This window comes from Geospiza fortis, unplaced genomic scaffold, assembly GCF_000277835.1.
Source record: "Geospiza fortis unplaced genomic scaffold, GeoFor_1.0 scaffold657, whole genome shotgun sequence".
NCBI lineage: Eukaryota > Metazoa > Chordata > Aves > Passeriformes > Thraupidae > Geospiza > Geospiza fortis.
Window position 1 is genome coordinate 1,143,838 of NW_005054481.1, and position 19,027 is coordinate 1,162,864.

General features: G+C 42.8%; 1 protein-coding gene across 1 annotated transcript; it reads left to right on the forward strand.

Annotated features, from left to right (window-relative positions):
- Positions 1–8: 8 nt before the first annotated feature.
- NFS1 (NFS1 cysteine desulfurase) lies at positions 9–14,272 on the forward strand (the record flags this gene model as incomplete). Its single annotated transcript, XM_005428401.3, has 13 exons — positions 9–57; positions 155–222; positions 960–1,076; positions 2,420–2,503; positions 3,169–3,321; positions 4,222–4,315; positions 6,896–7,030; positions 8,431–8,588; positions 9,997–10,102; positions 10,274–10,355; positions 11,679–11,762; positions 11,890–11,979; positions 12,592–14,272. Coding segments are annotated over 13 exons (1,284 nt in total), but the record flags the coding sequence as incomplete, so codon positions are not given.
- Positions 14,273–19,027: the final 4,755 nt, after the last annotated feature.

Genomic DNA, 19,027 nt, shown 5'->3' on the forward strand with positions numbered 1-19,027 from the left:
GAGCGGGGGGACCGAGACCGGGATCGGGATCGGGATCGGGATCGGGATCGGGATCGGGTAAGGCCGCGGTCGGGCAGAGCCCCTGTCTGAGAAGGAACAGCTCCCCCGCTCCTGCCGGCCCCTGACAGCAGCTTTCCCCCTCTTCTCCTCTCAGGGCGAACCATCGATGGAGGCGGTGCTCCTCGGCCGCTTTACATGGATGTCCAGGCCACCACCCCACTGGTAAGGGCCGTACCGAGCACGGGAAGCGGAGCGGGGCCCCCACACTCCCGGTTCTCTTGCCCGAGCCGTCGCGTGTGTCTCGAGCTGCCGTGGGGGACAGAGGCGGCGTTCGGCGCCACTGTAGCGACACAGGCTGTTCCTGTCACCACAGGGCAGTTCGGGCATCCCCCGGAAGGCCTGTGGCTACGCCGGGGCAGCGCCCTGGATGGGCAGCCCCAGTGCCTCAAGGCCGGAGCGGAGGGGCTCGCACCGACCCCTGCGGGAGTGGAGGCAGTTGAGAGAAGCAGGAAGTGAACTCAGCCAAAATACTGATCTGACATTTTTCTTAACATTTTAAGACTTTGGTTTTTTTCTGCTCAGAAGAAAGGCCAGGTTGGATGGGGCTTGGAGCAACCGGACCTAGTGGAAGGTGTGTCCCTGCCCGTGGCAGGGGTGTGGAACAAGATAAGCTTTAAAGTCTTTTCCAACCCACACTGGTCTGTGATTCTGTTTTCTCAAATGATGCTGTTCTTCTTTGACCCTCGGTGCAGATCAGGGTTATGTGCACAGAGTATAACTGCTGAATACCTGTGTTACATGTAACATGTAATAGCCTCAAGTTTTTAAGGTCAGGCCTAAGCTGAAGCAAGACACTGCCACAGAAGTGCTGCTGATACTCTGGCAAGGGGGTATGTCCACAGAGAACAGATGTAGTTTCCCTTCTCCTTTTCTAAGGCTGAGTGGTTTGTGTTCCACAGGATCCCAGAGTCCTGGACAGCATGCTCCCATACCTGACAGCCTACTATGGCAACCCCCACTCCAGGACCCATGCCTATGGCTGGGAGAGTGAGGCTGCCATGGAGAAAGCGAGGCGGGTGAGTTGTTCGTTGTTGGTTGCGTTGGTTTTCCTGCTGCTGAGGAAAATCAGGGTCAAAAGAACCTAACAAAAAAAGGAAGAAAAAAAACCCTGTTCTCTGTGGGCTGGATTTAGCAGCTTCCTCTTTGCTTAGCTGTACTTTAGTAGATTTATTGTAGGAAAAGATAGACTCATAGAACACTTCAAGTTGGAAGGGAACCACAAGCATCATGAAGTCCAACCCTGGCCCTGCACAGGATGCCCCAACAATCCCATCACCTGAGACCATTCTCCAAACACTCCTTGAACTATGGCAGGCTTAAGGCTGTAACCACTTCCTTGGTTCCAGTGCCTGACCATCCTCTGGGTAAAAAACTTTTTTCCTACTATCCTACCTACACTTCCGCAACACAGCTCTATCTGCTTCCTCAAGCCCTGTCATTGGTCACTGAGAGCAGAGAGCTGCCTCTCTGATGCCCCTCGTGAAGAAGCTGCAGCCCCCAGTGAGGTCTGACTTCAGTTTCCTCTTCTTCAGACTGAAAGAACCAAGCGACCTCAACTGTTTGTTTTACAGAGTCTCCTCTAAGCCCTTAACCATTTCATGGCCCTCCTCTGGATGTTCTCTGATAACTTCATATCCTTATATAGATTTGCCCCAAACTGCCCCCGGGACTTGAGGTGCGGCCTCCCCAGTGCAGAGCAGAGCAGGATGGTCTCCCCCTTGCTTGATTGGCAATGCTGGGCCTGATGTCCCCTAGGACAGGCTGACCCTTGGGGCTGCCAGGGCACTGCTGGCTCCTGTTCCACTTGCCCTCAGCCCAAACTTCCAGGTCTCAGATTTCTGTGCTGCTGCTCTCCAGCCTTTTGTTCCCCAGTCTGTCTGGACTCCCAGGGTTCTGCAGTCCCAGGTGCAGAAGCTGGCACTTGCTCCAACAGTGAGATTAGAGCAACTGAAATGGCAGAAACCAATACTTTAAGTGCCACAGTATTATTGGTTTCCTGGAGTCACAAGCACGTTGCTGCAGTCATTGGACTAACTTCATATCTTATCGTTCTTCTGATCTTAGGGAAGGATGTTTTTCTTTTTTTTTTGAAGTAATATGTAATGGGTTCTTGTCTACTTAAACTTTTATCTGTGTTATAACAGGTTAATGCCTTAATACCACTTCTAATGACTGTGGATTCCTTGTGTATTTTATAATTCAGATATTTAGACTATTTTTAGCATAACTTTGTTAGGTACCAGCTGTAATCCTTTGAAGCTCAAGGGAGTATTCTTGAAAACATTTCACATGTATTTTGCTGTAGTGAATTTATTGTATGTTTTCTTAACAAGTCAAATTTGTATTTCTTTTTAAACAGCAAGTTGCAGATTTAATAGGAGCTGATTCACGGGAAATTATATTTACCAGTGGTGCAACAGAGTCCAATAATATGGCAATTAAGGTAAAAAGTTTATACTGGTTCTTACTTATTATGTTAAAATTTTGTATTTAAGAACTGTAGGCATCTCTCAACAGTTTAAATGTAAATAATATGTTGGAGTATAACATATTTGCATTTCTGGATTTACTTTTTGTGATACTCTGTTACATACGTGGAGGAAATACATGGATGAATGTTTTGATGCCCGGGACATGATTTTGAGGGCAGTGTAAAATATTTGATGTTTATCTCGCATGCACTAAATACATTCCTTCTGCTTATGTAATTAAAATCTTTATTGTGAAATATAGTGGACATGCAGATTAGAAACCTTTTTCTTATGAAGACTAGGTTTTGTATGTAGCATGTGGTTGTTCAGACTTCTCAGTGTTTATGACTCCATTGCAAAAGTTTTCAAAAAAATGCTTTGGTTAATGGCTTCTACAGCTTAACAGCAATAAAGATTTTCATAGAGTTTTTGAGAAGTAAGATGCTTTGAAAAGCAGGTACTGATGGAGATATGTAGTGTGGATTATCTGTCAGTACCTTTTAGATTCATGACTTGGGTCAAACAGGAAAGATCCAAATGAACTATATCTAAGTAGTAATTTCTTATTTCCAATCATACTGTGTAATGCCTACTTTCTTCAGTGGCCAATTTCTTTTTCATGGACTGTGCCTGACAGGGTGTTGCAAGGTTCTATAAATCCAGAAAAAAGCATATCATTACTACGCAAACAGAGCACAAGTGTGTGTTGGATTCTTGTCGTTCCCTGGAAACAGAAGGTTTTCGCATCACTTATCTACCTGTTAAAAAAAATGGGCTCATAGATCTGAAGGTAAGTTGTTACTGACAGAAAGAAACTAAAAAAAGAAGAGGTTTTTGCTTCAAATTGATGCTCAAAACCTTGTGTCCTCTAAAAGGATAATAAATATCACAAAGTAGTATGAGAATCATAGTTAAATCTGTCAGATCTGGAGAAGGATTTTCTGTTCTGTCTGACATCCTACACTTTTTCTCAACCAGAACATCCACCTCCTGTCCCACCATTCAGCTGCTGCTGTGCAGGTGGAGCTGTGGAGTACCCTATAAGGAGCCCAGTACTTGAGGCACTGTTTCAGTGATTACAGTACTTCCTATGGCTGTCCATGAGCCAGCCCTTCTGTATGTACTGGCTGCAGCTCTAAAATTTAGAAGTTGTATGTTTTTAGTTCATCATTGATGTCCTGTAGCACAGGGCAGCAACAGTTTTATTCCCAGTCCCTCACCTGCCATGGAGAGCAGTGGTTTGTGATGGGACCAAGGGATCAGCCTGTGGGCAGTAATGAGTGGTATTTTCTGAGCATGTTGCTGCAGATGTGATGTGACTTTGTATAAAGAGCAGTTCCTTTACAGCCAGCCTCACCTTGGGAAGAGGCTTAAGCTGTACTGTGGGTGGTTAATTCATTAAAGAAAATAGTTCAGAGACATATATGGGATATAGCAAAGCCTGTTGAGATTTGATTTAATCAGGTGCATTGAAGGGTTAGGACATGCAGAAACACAATTGATTCGCTCCTCTTCCTACAGGCATTTAATGTTCACGTGGGTTAGTGTTTCCCCAGGGCTGTTTGTCAGAACCCTAGGTGTTTGTTGCAAATGAGGGACTGGTGGTTGAGTTGCTGGTAAATTGAAGATGTGCACAGGAATCCTGCTTCTCTGTTAGTCACAACTTTTGTCCTTCTGAATCTTTCACCAGGAGCTGGAGGCTGCATTTCAGCCTGATACAAGTTTGGTTTCTGTAATGACTGTAAATAATGAAATAGGAGTAAAGCAGCCAATTCATGACATTGGTAAGTGCACTGTGGCATCTAGATGCCAGCTAAGGTTGCTTCTGCTTCATTTTAGATAATGTTTTCATCTCCAAATGGTACTGATGCAAAAGATTAGGTGTAATACAGCTAAGGAAAAAATAATAACATAAATATTTTAAAATAAAAAATGTACTATAAATAAATAATACTGCGGTCCCAAATAAAAATTTATTTCAAAAGGGAAATGGGAATGAAATTCACTACCTTTATGGTGAGCATTGCAGCAATCATTGCTCTGGATGGATCAGCTGCAATTCATTGGATTGTACGATGGATTAAAAAAACAGAATAACTGGCCAAAATTGAGTTTATATACTATAATGATTTATTGAGCTCTTGCAGTGTTTAAGAGGAGAAATGTGCAGGATTTGGAGCGGGAGAGGATAGGGAGCACCACACTTGGACAATCCTTCCCCTAGTATTGTCGTATAGAGTCATGAACAATTGCTTTGTAGGCTAAAAGCCCGCTGAAGCACTATGCTTCTGGAACAGGAGGCAGGGAGAGGGTGAGCCAGGCTCTGAGCTGGCAGGTGGAGTGACAGGGACCTCAGAGCAGATGAAGGGAGACCCTGGAGAACCACGGTTGTTGGAGCAAGCAGGGTGAGCAGGTGCCTCCCTGATGATCCTCCATATCCCTGGATCCCAGGTGATTTGTTGATAGTTTACTGTGACAGTAGCAAAACATATACAGATACCCTTTCTGATCTGGTTTCACCTGAGCTGGCAACCAGGCACCTTGCAGCCACTCAGTCACTCCCCTACCAGCAGGATCGGGGAGACAATTGGAATGGTAAAAGCTAGAAAACGCATGGGTTGAGATAAAGACAGTTTAATATAGAAAGCAAAAACCATGCACACAAGCAAAGAAAAACAAAGAATTCCATACTGCTTTCCATGGACAGGCAGGTGTTCATCCACCTCCAGGAGAGCAGAGCACTGCCATGCAGTGGTGACTTGGGAAGACAAACACCATCACTCCAAATGTCTCCCCCTTCCACCTTCTTCCTCCCAGTTTTCTATACTGAAAGTGTATGGCATATGTCATACGGTCTGAAATATCCCTTTGGTAAGTTTGGGTCACCTGTCCTGGGTGTGTCTCCTCCCAGCCTCTCACATACCTGCAGCCCCCATGCCAGTATGGCCATATGAGGGGCAGAAGAGGCCTTGGCTCTGTGCAAGCCCTGGTCAGCAATATCAGAAACATCTATTATTACCCCTGTGTTCAGCACAAATCCAAAACACAGACCTATACTAGCCATTGTGGAGAAAGTTAGCTCTACCCCAGCCAAAACCAGCACACCTTCATATTCAAGATAGCCTGTCATAAGATGTTTGAGTTTTTGGACAATATTTGGACTGCTCTGGAGTACATACTCCATAGGGTATTGTTTTCTTAAGCTGTGGCAGGCACCTCATGCATCTGGTTTTCTTCCTTAGCTGCTGCATTTATTTCTTTCTTCATTAAGCTCAAAGCAGCATTTTTGCCAAAGTTTTTCAAGGTTGGTTCTGTTTCTTTGTTGACAAGCATTTGACCATCAGTGAGTTGCTTATAGCCCCAAGGATTCTTTTTTTCCTCCTATGCTTATATTGTCAAGGTCCTTACTACGGTCCCATGTTTAAATGCCAGAGACAGCTGGTGCCAGCTGTAGTTCCCCTGGTATGTCCTCCTAACACCTTGAACAGGTCCAACAGGCCAGGCCTGAGGCCTTGCAGAGGGAACCTGAGGCCCTGTTACTGTGTGGCCTGTGGCCTGGTATTGCCTGTGGCCTGGTATTGCCTGTGGCCTGACCTTGCTGGACCACAGGGGGGGTTACTTATCCTGTGAAGTACCGTGTTGAACCTCTTGTGCAGAGGAGAGGCCTCGGATGCAGCTGTGCAGATCCTGTGGAAGATGTATTGTGATTTTTTTGATGACACAAATAAATAATAGTTATGTTTACTGCCCATGAACAATACATTATTTCTTCATATATTTTAGCCTGGTGACCAGCTCAACTGACTTCATGTGGTAGTAATAAGTGTGTGTGTGACAATTCTGAGAATGTTTTTGAAGCTGAGTGTTGGAAAACTTGGAAAATAGAGGGAATGACATAAAAATATATGGCAAATAGAAACTTGAAAGGAAGGCTGGCTCATACTGGACGTTGAAAAGAAAAAGAACCAAGAAAAACCAATATTTTCCAACTATGGAGTAATTTCTGTCTGGAGATTTTGATATTTCATGTAACCATTTGTTCTTAAACTTGTTAGGTGTGGGTTTGGAAATAATCTCAATTCTTAACAGTAGAAGACTTTAACTTCTCAGCTGGAGAAATTCACTGTAGTCTTACCTGCCTAAACCTGTGCCAAGGCATCAAACTACAGTAGCCCCTGCACAGCTTTGGCCACTTCAGTGTAAAAGAAACATCACAGCCCCCATTTCTGCCTTTATCACCTCAGATAGCTCAATAACTTGCTGTTGGTTTAGATTCAGTCATGCTTTAGATCCAGTGCTGGAATCTTTGGGATCATAGCAATTAGTTAAGGTAATCTGGTTTTGGTTTGGTGTTTTTATTACAGGTGAGATCTGCCGTGCACATAAGGTTTTCTTCCACACGGATGCTGCACAAGCGATTGGTAAAATTCCTATGGACGTCAACAACATGAAAATTGACTTAATGAGCATCAGTGGCCATAAAATTTATGGGCCCAAAGGTACTCACTGAAGTGCTTTATAGGGAATTGTTGTTTCCATACCTACCTTAAGGTAACAACACAAGGTGTGAAGTCAAACCCATTTGTCACAGTGTCCGTTACTTAAGCTATAGAAAGCTGTTCTGAATGGTGTTGGACAGACTTCATAGTAGCTCAGGCACTGCTGCCAGTGTAGAGCTGCAGTAAGTAGATCCTCAATGCTAGATGCGTTGAGGTGGCTTCACTGAAAGAAGAAAGAGTGTTGTATGATGGTGGCAGCATAGCAGCAGTGGGTTTTTCAGAAGTCATCTGCTTGGTGTGAAGCAGAACTAATGCTGAAATTATTGAAATGAAATCCCTTTGTTATAGAGCAAAGTTTAGACCAGAGTGTGATTTGAAACAAGGAGACCAAAAGGTAACTGATTGGTGATTTTTGATTGTTATCTACTTCCAGTGGCTCCATTCCAACAATTCCATTTGTGCATTTTCTTTGCAGAATGGGGTTTAATATCCAGCTATACATTTTCTGGTTGACTGACAAATACTAAAAATCCAGCTATTGTTATTGTCAAGGTCTATTTAGCTTGTCACAGTGGGTGTTAGAGAGCCAGAAATCAGGTTTCCTGTATGCTATACATACAGCATTTTAACTTATAGCATTATATTATATATAACATTATATATATATAATATTATAACTTTTGTTATCCTATTCAGAAACAAAAGACAAAATTCTTATTTTTCAACAAGGGTTTTTTTTTCTTAGTTCTGCTGAGAGCTGAAGACATTATCTCTGGACAAGGACTAAGTTTTCAACTAGTAATTTTGGACAGGTGATAGGCATAAATTTTCACCATTTGTTATGCCAGGAAGTTGCAGCTGTCCTTCCTCTGGTGACAGTCACTTATTAAGTGTACCAGGGCACTCAAAGACATGAAAATTTGGTTTCAAGGTAAGGAGAGTAGAGCACTAAATGACTGACTAGCAAAACTGGCTTATCTAATCCACTGCTGAAAATTGTTGCCACTAATGAGTCTTCCTAATGAGAAGAAAGGGAGAGGACTCCTGGGACTGGTGCTAATCTAGTAATCGAGGGAAAGAATTTGGAAGTCAGTAAGAGAACACTGGTGAATGCCCATAAAAACTTTAGTGCAAGAGGCTGAACTTCAGCTGTGTACAGGAATTGTGGGAAGGAGGAGAAGCCCTGAGTCCTTGGGTGACTGAAGCAGAGTGGAAGAAGCTGAGCTCCCATGGCTGAAGCTCTGCAAGCCTCAACATGGTTATTGGGGACAAACACCATTTCCTAGAAAATAATACTGAACTTGTTCACTTTATTTTTCTCCAGTTAAGTGTCCACATGTGTGTTTGCTGTAATTTCAGAACTCTGGGCATATGGTAAAACAGCTTTCCTTGTTTCCAAGGGGTTGGTGCTCTCTATGTTCGCCGTCGACCACGTGTCAGGCTAGAGCCCCTGCAGAGTGGGGGAGGCCAGGAGAGAGGACTGCGGTCTGGGACTGTGCCCACACCTCTAGCAGTGGGACTGGGGGCAGCATGTGACGTGGCACAGCAGGAGATGGAGGTATGTGCAGCAAGATACTTTTCCCGAGTTCCAGAAAATAGTGTAAAAGCACCATTTAAGTTTTGGATTTCTTAGGTCTTTTTGCATCCATGTAACTGAATTAAATTTGATTCTCATATTTTAGCATTAAGTGAATGTTTTGAGAATTTAAGGGATGTTTTTGGGTGATTGTAAGTTCTTTCTAAAGTTTCTTTTTTCTTGAACAGTCATAGTTTTCTACAACAAGGCTACAATTGACAGTTTTAGTGAAATATGGTTTTTATGTGCTTGTATTTACTTCTCCATTATGCACCATGTGTATTAGCAACATCTTTGAAATGACTGTCATGTTTATGTAATGTATATTGAAAAAATAAGACTTCCTAGTCTGTTGTTATATGTATTACACCTATTAAGTACAATTTCAAGTTTACTGCAGCTTTGCAACTAAGAATGTGTTTTCTTTTTTTTCCTAGCTTGGACAGTAAAGTTTACTTGCTAGGTCTGGTGTCTGAGCCTCTGTATGATGCTACATTGGTTTGTGGGCACCAATGCCTTCCTTACAGCTGGAATGTAAAAATACTTACAGTGACAATGGGATGCATAGGCCAGATACCTGCACCCAAGGATCGCGCTTCCTTCCAGGAGATAGGCAGAATTCCACCATCTGAGCTGTGTGGTTATGGAAGTTGAGGCTAGGGAGCCTGCAGAGTCTGAATTCTGCACAAACCTCCAATCTGGATTCTCCTCCTTGTCTGGCAGAGTTACGGCATTTTAAAACCAACTGGTGTTGGAGCTAGCCTGGTTTTCTTTTAACTTTTTCAAGTGTAAACAAGCATGAATTGCATGTGTGCATGTGGCCAGTCCTGTGTGCCAAAGCTGATCCTACACCTTGCTGCTTTCTTAGTATAAGTGACCTCATTTTTCAGTCTAGAACAGGACACTGCACATGGGCAATTCTCACCATGCAGGTTACTTATTGTAAAAGCCGAGTTCATAGTCATTTGCAAGTCCATGTCTTTCTGTGGTACAGTTAGAGAGCTCCTGGGAAATAAGAGTCACTTGTAGTAATAGGAGCCCTTTCTTGTGTGCAAAATGCATCATCTTCTGCACTGCCTAACTTGTCTTTAAACCCAAAGAACTCAATGCTGTTATGAAAGTCAGTTTGGCAGCTTGTGTAGGTAGATCTTTCTGAATGGTTTGAAACATTTGTGAAGACTGAGCTAGCTACAAGCCAAGGGGTTATTCTCTTTTAAAACAGTGTCTAGAGCAGGCAAAGTTTAACAGTTTAAGTTTCAGCTATGTTCATTTCTTTGTCTGGCCAAACCCAGTTACCTAATTCTGCTTGCAGCTGGTGACATGAAGCAGTTTGAGTGAGGTCTGACTGTACACTGTTTATTATTTGTGTCTTTTGTGGTTTCTCTGTTAGTATGACCATAAGCGAATCTCACAATTGGCAGAACGATTGGTTACAAAAATAATGAGTGAAGTTCCTGATGTGGTGATGAATGGAGATCAAAAGCATCGCTATCCAGGTAACTCAAGCAAAATTTTGAGCCTGTTAGTACTGTCTGGCTCCTTGGTGTTAATGGCCATGGCTGAATAATGCACTTGAGTACATGATACAAATCCTGCCTTGCAGGGGACAATTTGCCTGAGATTTCAGTTGATGGATTCTTTTTTCTATTTCATTTATGTGTATGTAGGATGCATCAATTTATCTTTTGCATATGTGGAAGGGGAGAGTCTTCTGATGGCTCTGAAAGATGTGGCTCTGTCTTCAGGAAGGTATGTGGAATGTATGGGAAGGATAGCAGTGTATTTTTGAGAGAAAATAGCATGTGCTAATGAAGGTAAAAGCTAAGTAGTAGTTTCCTCTGTGCCCTGTATTCGCATATTCACTTAATGAGTCAGCCTGGCATTGATTACATTCTACAGTGGTGTTTAGGGACACATTTCAACTGAAGGTCAAATTTATTTATCCTGGAAGAAAAAAACAACAAACAAAACTAAACAAAAACCAACAAAAAAATATCCTAACAGAAAGACCCCCACAAAACCACAAAATTAACCCAGAAATTCCTACCTACTAGCCTTGCAAACTGGTTATTTGAGTAGCCTTAACTTCTACTGGTGACACTTTTATTCTAAAGGCCACCAAGATTTGAACAGCTTGTGTCCTTCGGCAGATTTTTACTGCAATTAGTTAAGCCGGGCACATATCTGAATTAAATCAGCTCATAGTTCCTGTGTTAAATGCAAATGTGATAAAGAAAATTGCATGTGCTTTTATGGAGCTCTCCTGACTACAGGAGCCATGAGGAATATTTCAGTTACCAAGACAAACCTGATGTTCAGGATGAAATGAATGGAGTGTAAAGATGCCCCTCCTCTCCTTCTCTCACCTTTGAGAACAAAGCAGTCAACATATCCTAATTAGAAACTGGTTGGCACTATGAGGAGGAAGAGCAAGTCTCCACATGACTGTCCCTGAAGCCAAACACTTCTGGAATGTGAAGGTCTCTTTTGAGTCTCTACTTAGTACACTGGGGAGCTTTTTACGGCTCCCCAATTGGCACTGCATGTCGCTACCTGTAAAAACTGAGTCACAGCTAACTGAGTCATGTAACCAGTTCTGTATACTGCTGCAAAGTGGAAGCTCTCTCTATTGACAACTGCAGTCATCTTGCTCTGGATCTCTCTGTGCACTGTTTTTCATTTATTTGTTCTGCTGCCAAACAGCAGCTTGTGAAGTCTTTTTTTTTTTTCCTTTTATGTTCCTAGTGTGTTACCTTCTCTGGATAGCTTCTGTCTTTTTTTCACAGCCTCTACTTCAGCTACCTCTTAATCTGCTTTATTCTTGTGTATTACCTGCATTCTCTCTCCTTTCCTTATACTCCTAATTTATTACTCTCATTTCTCAATAATGCCTGCTTCTTGTATTCTTTTTTTCTTCAGCAGCAGAAATATCACTTTACTTGCTTGTATTCACTTGTGGTTTCTAGGAGGCTGGGGAAGTTGATAGACGGTGTTGTAAAGAGTTAAGTGACCTGTTCTTTGTTGGAGGAGATTAAGCAAAAGTCTGACATTTCCCTGCCTACCCTTTCCCAGTGCTTGCACATCAGCTTCTCTGGAGCCTTCCTATGTCTTGCGGGCAATCGGAACAGATGAAGACTTGGCTCACTCATCTATAAGGTGTGTGGTGTGGTCTGCCCTTATGCTTCCAAATACTTTTCTTTCCTGATAAAAATAAATGGTAGATTTGTTCCACCCTCTTCATGTACTTGTTATTCAGTTCCTTAATGATTTTCTTTTGGTTTAGGTTTGGCATCGGTCGTTTCACTACAGAAGAAGAAGTGGATTATACAGTGCAGAAGTGCATACAGCACGTGAAGAGGCTGAGGGAAATGAGGTGAGATATTGTCTCATTGAACGCAAAGACTTCTTAGGTGGGGTAATCATGGGAAGAATTGGATTTATTTAGTTGCAAGTAATTGTTTGCTTCAAGAATCTGCCGGTGTTTCTCTATATCAGCAACATTGTCCCTCAGATGGGTAGGAGCCTGATTTTAACATGAGTGACAAATTTCTAAGGAAACAAACCTGACACCAAACCTTTTCTATTCAGAGAAAGAATATGAGTAGGGCAGGCACATAGGGCAGTACCTAGGAGATTTTAAGCCAGAGATGGTATTACTGAGTTAATGTATTGATAAATTGTTTTATTCTAATGAAACTGAAAGACTGGTGACTAATCTGGACAGTAAAAATGCTAAGGCTCAGTCTCAGAGACACCAGTGCTTTATGCTGAAAGTAGGAACAGGAAATGAGGTGGAGCATCTGCCCTCTCATCTCTTGTATTTTTGGTTGAGAACACAGTTGAGGGCTCACTGACCTCCAGAAGGGCAAGACAGGCAGATAGATATCTCCTAATTGCTTGTGTCATTGAAAAAAATCTGTTTAATTATTGTTGATGATGTCCTGTGCATTTTAGCTAGCCCTCAATTTTCTCCTTTTCTTTACAGCCCTCTCTGGGAAATGGTGCAGGATGGAATTGACCTCAAAAGCATTAAATGGACTCAGCACTGAGAAAACATTGCTATCCATGGACTAGATATGGATTAAAATGCATTTTTCTGCACAGTCTTGAGCAAATTATGCAGCACTTCTGTTTTCTGACACTTGCAGTTTGACTGGAGAACTACCTTTTCAGACCACAAAATCTAAGAAGCCAAAAATAAAACTAGTTTTTAACATGGAAAAAGGCAGGCTGATACAACACACATTGTGCTTCTACTGACACACAGAAATTTATGCTAAAATGTAATTTATTCAGAAATGAATTTTCTAATGAGAAAATTAAATCACCGTGTTACTCCTAGGCCAGTGAATTCTGGCAAGAGGTTGCTTCTTGGTGTAATTCGTCCCAAGTCACTGTTGTGTTTGCACCACAGACCTGTTGCAAATTTGTTATCTTTGAGGTAGGTATCCTGCAACATCAGCTGGGTTTTGCCTCTCAAATGCCTTGTACTGCAAGAAATTCTCAGATAGGAGGACACTTGGATCTCTAGAGGAAAGCGATGCCTCAGTGTGGCTATGTGCCTTCACAGATAAGTTTTATGTATAGTTAAGAACAATTTTTTTCTGAAATTTAGTATTTTTGGCCTATTTTCCTTGGTTCTTTTGTGTGTGCATCTTTTTGTGTGTGTGTGTGCATTAATTCAAAAGATTCTTCTGTGTTCCAGAGTTTATGATACAATCATGATGCACTTTGCTGTCCCCTCCATTGGTTTTTTTCCATGCAATTTTTTCTTAGTGAGGTTAGAAAACTTGAATGACTGGGGCAGGGGATAGGCAGAATATGTCAACTTTGGTGGCAGCACCAGTTTGGTGGCAGCATGAGTGGTAGAGGTGGTGGGGAGAACAGATACAGTGCAATGTCTTAAGGCAGTCTGGGGTTTTGGGGTTTTTTTCCCTCCCCTTGTCATGAGATCTTTGCTGTTACTTGGTTTGCCTATGGGGCCTTTGGTTTCTGTCGCTGCAAGCAGTCTGCCCAGCTCAGCCAGTATATTTTGACTGGACATAAGAAAGATAAGAACACCTGGCACTGAAGTTTGTATCCGTGTTTCTCTTTTCTTCCCTTTGGTGATCTTTCCATTAAGAAACCCAGCCCTGTATGGCAAAGTGCCTTTTTTTCAATGCATAAACAAAGAGCTCTCAAATTAGTTGTGTTGATTGATGGATGCTGTGTGAGCTGCTGAATTTGGTATACCCCATAGACAACATGTTCACCTTCAGTATGGGATGGAAACTACCTCGAGGATCAACCATGTTGTGTAAAACCTGAAGCTGAATCTCACAAGATGGACTGTGTTACAGAAGCTTGTGCATTTTTTCTAAGGACAGATTTAGCTGTTTGTAATGCAAAGCTAATCCTTGGTTGTTCTATTCGAAATTATCAGCTTTAGCAGTTTTAATATTGTAGTGCTGGCACCTTATATTTCATCACAATATTTTTTAAAATACCATATGCATAAATACATTTTAGCGGTGTTGTATGTACTCTTTCTCATGCTTGGGCCCCATGTATTTTCTGGATTAAGCATGTGATAACATGCTTTCTTAGCATGTTTTAGAAATATATGTTTATGACTTGTTCTTTGTGTTTTGAGAGTGATAAAAAAATACACGCAAGAATTAAACTTGGCTACTGTCAGTCTTTTTGGATCCGCTTTTTTGGGTGAACCATGCAGGACAATCAGTAAGTTGCTGTATTGCAGGTTTCATTAGGCAACAGAAAAGGGTAAGCTTTTCTGTGAACATTGTAAGAAGTTTGCCATCATCGAGTTGACATTTGACTTTTGAAGAGTCATTCTCCTCAAACTCAATGCCTGTTCTGAGCTAATTTTTTTTAAAACTCAAATAACTTAAATTGTGGTTATTTTGACAAAAGGGAACCTCAAATCTTGAAGATTCTTACCGCTTTTTATTTGACAAGATTTAAAATAAAAAATCTACATGTAAAGGTTAGGGAAACTCATTCACACTAGTAACAAATGTTCATTTGAAATGTTTATAGGACAAGATGAGGAAAAATGTATAGTGGAGATACTTCCCTCATGACAGAAAGAAGTAATGCCAAGGATGAACATCTAGCTGTACCTCACTGAATGCAGATAAAGCCTTTGGGGAATGGGAACTTCAGTCTATCCCACTCTTACCAGTTGGATGCCAATAAACGGTGGCGCATCCCCCCCCCAGGCTGCACCATGGTCTGAAAAATGCTTACTAGGCCTTGGCCTTGAACAACCCTTGCGTTCAGTTCCTTTTGGAGCTTATCAGAAAAACTGCTTCAGGAACTGGTCCTGTATAATGAGTTCCTGGGATTTTTTGGTGTGGTTGTTTGTTTGTTTGTTTGTTTGTTTGTTTGTTTGTTTTGGTTGGGGTTTTTTGTGGGTTTGTTTTGTTTTGTTTTTTGGTTTTGTTTTTTTTTTATAATGGCATAATATTCTCCCACTTTCAAAGAAAGTTTCTGACCTGAAGTGGGGCCAGGATGGTTGTGACTAAAGCACATCTCTTGTGGCCCTGTAAACAGTGGCCCTGAGTGAGACCCTTGGGGCTCTCCTGGGTTGCAGTGACGTCCCTGTGCTGGGGCCTCTCGGAGCTGGGAACTCTCCCATTTTCTGCACTCAGAAAATCCTGAAAGGATGCGTCCTGGGCCAATACCCTACTCCTCAAGGCTCTGCCCTTCACACAGTGAAAAAAACAAAGGTATCTAAAGTGAGAACCATTTAAGTTAGAACCATTCATGTGCCTGCAGGGCTGTGATCTTATTAGCAACAAGGAAATGTGTTGGGATGACTCTTGCGACTGGAGGGTTGGAATGGAAGGATACAGGCAGGGGAGAAGAGAGGCAGTGTTGCTCTTCATGCCAATGACCAGCAGAAGTGCATGGAGCTCCATCTGGGGATGAATGAGGAACTGACTGAGAGTTTAGGAGTCAGGATTAAATGGAGGGCAGGGACAGGTGACATCACAGAAGGGGTCTGCTGCAGGCCACCTAAGCAGGAAGATGAGTCAATGAGGGTCATCACAGACCAACAGGAATAGCCTCATATTTACAAGCTCTAGTTTTCACGGGGGAATTCAACCACCCTGATGTCTGCTGTGGGGAGAACCCAGCAGGGCACAGGCAATCCAGGAGGTTTGTGGAATACACTGATGTCAACTTCTTTCTCCAAGTGGTAGAGGAGACAATGAGGAGAGGTGCAATGTCACCATATTCTCACCAAGGACAGGCCAGTGGGGAATGTGAAGCTCAAGGGCAGCCTGGGCTGCACTGACCATGAAATGGTGGATATTGAGATCCCTGGGACAATGACAAGGGTGAGAAGCAAGCCCACTGTACACAACTTCAGGAGAGTAGACTTTGGACTCACATGAGATCTGCTTGATAGAGTCCTATGGGATAATGCCCTAGAGGGAAGAGGAGCCCAAGAAAGCTGTAGCAGTGGGGAACAAAGCGACACAGATCCCCTCATGCATCTGAAAGAAGATCCCTTTATTACAGAAATTGCCCCTTTTTTATACCTTCAATCGCCACCTTCACAACTGAAACCAAACCGAGGCCTAACAAAACCTAACAGAAACAGGGCACCCATTGGCTTGCTCAACTGCAGTGCTGCTGTCACTCGTCCTGTCACCCAATCAGCTTCCTGCTCATACACTGTCCATGCGTTCCTCCAGCCAATCACAACCTGGCTCCCAGCTGTCACTCAGCTGACTTTCTCCTCACTCATAAGGGCCTCTCACCCCTCCGCCGATGTGCCGCTGCTGGGCTTTTCCCACAGGGCCTTCTCGTGAGCATAAGACTTAAAAACTTTAACAGTTATAACCCAGTATCCTACATCAAACTGGTTGATATCAAAGGATCTGCTCTTTGAACTCAGCAGCAATGCATCCCAGCAAAGACAAAGGCAGCAATGCCAGGAGGCCTGTATGGAACTGAGAGAGGAAGTGACTAAGCACAATTCATCAGTTTGAGAAGTTGTGGCAGTCTGGTGAAGTTTTCACTGACTGGAAAATATCCCCCATTTTTAAAAAGGGAAATATGGAAGCCTTGGGGAGCTACACCTCCCTGACTGACTGGCTGGCAATTCTCTCTCTGCTGTGACATCAGTCATGGGCCAACTGTTTCCAGTCAAATTGTATCTGCTAACATGTATGCTCTGTGCTTTGAAATGGTACAGTTTCCCAGTGCTGCGTGCCAAAAAACTGGCCTGAGACCTCTACTATTGGCAGCTTTGATGAAATTTCAGGCTGGTGAATAAGGTCCTGCACTAGAGGGAAGAAAATGCCAGTTTTTAAAACAGACAATATGAGTGGCTGGGAGAAATGATCCCTCTGACAGCTGATCCAAATCAGTCATAAAAAAGGCAGGTACAAGATGCTCTTATAAGAAGCAAAGCTCATACTAATGAACAATCAGAGTGGGCTTGTGCTAAGTAGGCATAGTAAAACCAACAAAGTGTTTGATTCTAGGAGTACCTACACAGGATCATTAAGCCAGATCATATCTGACAGATTTTAAGTAGAGATTGAGATGAGGAATGAAGAGAGTGTTTCTGAGAGACTCTGTGAGGATTATTTATCTTGAACAGTTTTCTAAATGATTTGGAAACAAGATTTGTGGTTGACATGTAGTTATTGGAAAGGAAAACACAAAGTAGTATGAATCATTTAGCAAACTGAGTTAATTCATCCAAACCATAGATGAAGGAATAGGTTTAGAGGCTGTATTTATGGAATGATACCTTTAGGGTCTGGAGAAGCAAAGAACCCTGGATTTGGGGGTAATACTTCCAGACTAATGGTGCAGTAAAACTAATATTGCAAGGAGGAAAATATATTTATTTCATATGTGCAATTGCCACAGTGGATGCTGGTTTCCTCAAGCTTTACTTTAAAATGTCTTGTGTAAATTTTCTTCCCCTGGTTGCATACCTAACACCTTTCTTCAGTTTTGATTTAGGTAAAGGAAACATAAATTGGTGTGCTCCCAGTGCTTTCCTAGTGTCTAGTAAAGGAAAAACCCATTATTTTCTAATGCTTTTTTTCCTCTGCTTTTCCCCACATGCATGTTACAGGGAAAACACTGGACATGGTTACATGATCCCTTGTCCTATAACCTTCTGTCTATCAATGTTTTGCTTTCCACAGATAGTTTCCTCTTGCTATTGGTAACTATCTGCATCATGCTGCTGACTTGTCTTTGGTACTCTCAGTCCTTTGGCATGCTCCTAATGGTCCACACAGTAAACCTCACAAGTATCTTCACCATACTTTTTTTGAACAACAAAAATTAACGTCGTGACTCATCACATTGCACAAAAGCTGAAAAGTCTTATTTTTCCTCTGACCTGGGGTATTCCAGCACTGTCCTTTTGTTATCCCACACTGTCTCCCCCCTGCAGGGTGGCTGGTGCAGCTTGGGAAGTGCTACGGATGTCACCGAGTGAAGCCCTGAGCTGCAGATGCTCCTGCTACCCCTTGCATGCTCTAGGCAACCAGGTCTCCAGGGAAGCTGGCAAGCCTGGCTATTGATGCCTCTGGTGACTTCAGTCACCTGCTTTTCTGGGCTGTGTCAGGGTGCATGGTGACAGCCAACCCTATCTATTGTCACTAATGCTATAGAAAGGTGAATTACTGGATACTGCCCACACTTGCTTAGACGAGAAGGAGATATTAGCTTGGCAGAACTGGTATTTTCAGGCCATCTATTATCATAAATGCCAAATATAATACAAAATCTAAAAACTGGGGTTAATAGGGAGAAGATAAGCACATGCGCGCTGTTGTCTGGGAGGGGATGAGAGTAGTAAAGTAGAATTTCAGAGTAAAAAGAAGGGATATACAGGGAAACAAATGGAGTGGGGATGATTGTGCTGCTGAGCAACCCCACGCTGGATCCCTCTGCCTCAGGAGAGCACAACCGTGACAATCTGTTGGTTTTCACCCTTTAAGAGAAACCAGGGCCAAAGTTAACTGAGTTGTTGAACTCCAACATTCACTGCAAAAGCATTTGCAAAGGCAGGCAATTATTTATTTTTATCCGTTTCTTGCAGAGGACTAAACGGGGATTTTTACCGTTGGAAATGGCTGGTGCTGCTGGGCCTGTGTCCGTTGAAGCGCAGTGACGGAGAACCCAGAAGAGTCCGGGGGTCCCTGAGCTCAGGGCACTGCCTGGTTACCAGTGTTGCATTCAGTCAAGCCAAGGAGACAACCACAGAACGGGGCATCGGCTCCCAGGAATCTTTCATTTTTATTCTGCAACTTGGTCTTACATCCAGAGGTTAGAAACAGCCGCTCTCAGGGTTGTTTTCTTCGTTATTAGTTCAATGCTCTCCCGAAACACCCGTTCCCTCAGCAACAGTCCTCAGCAGCGCCGCACGCACAGGGCAA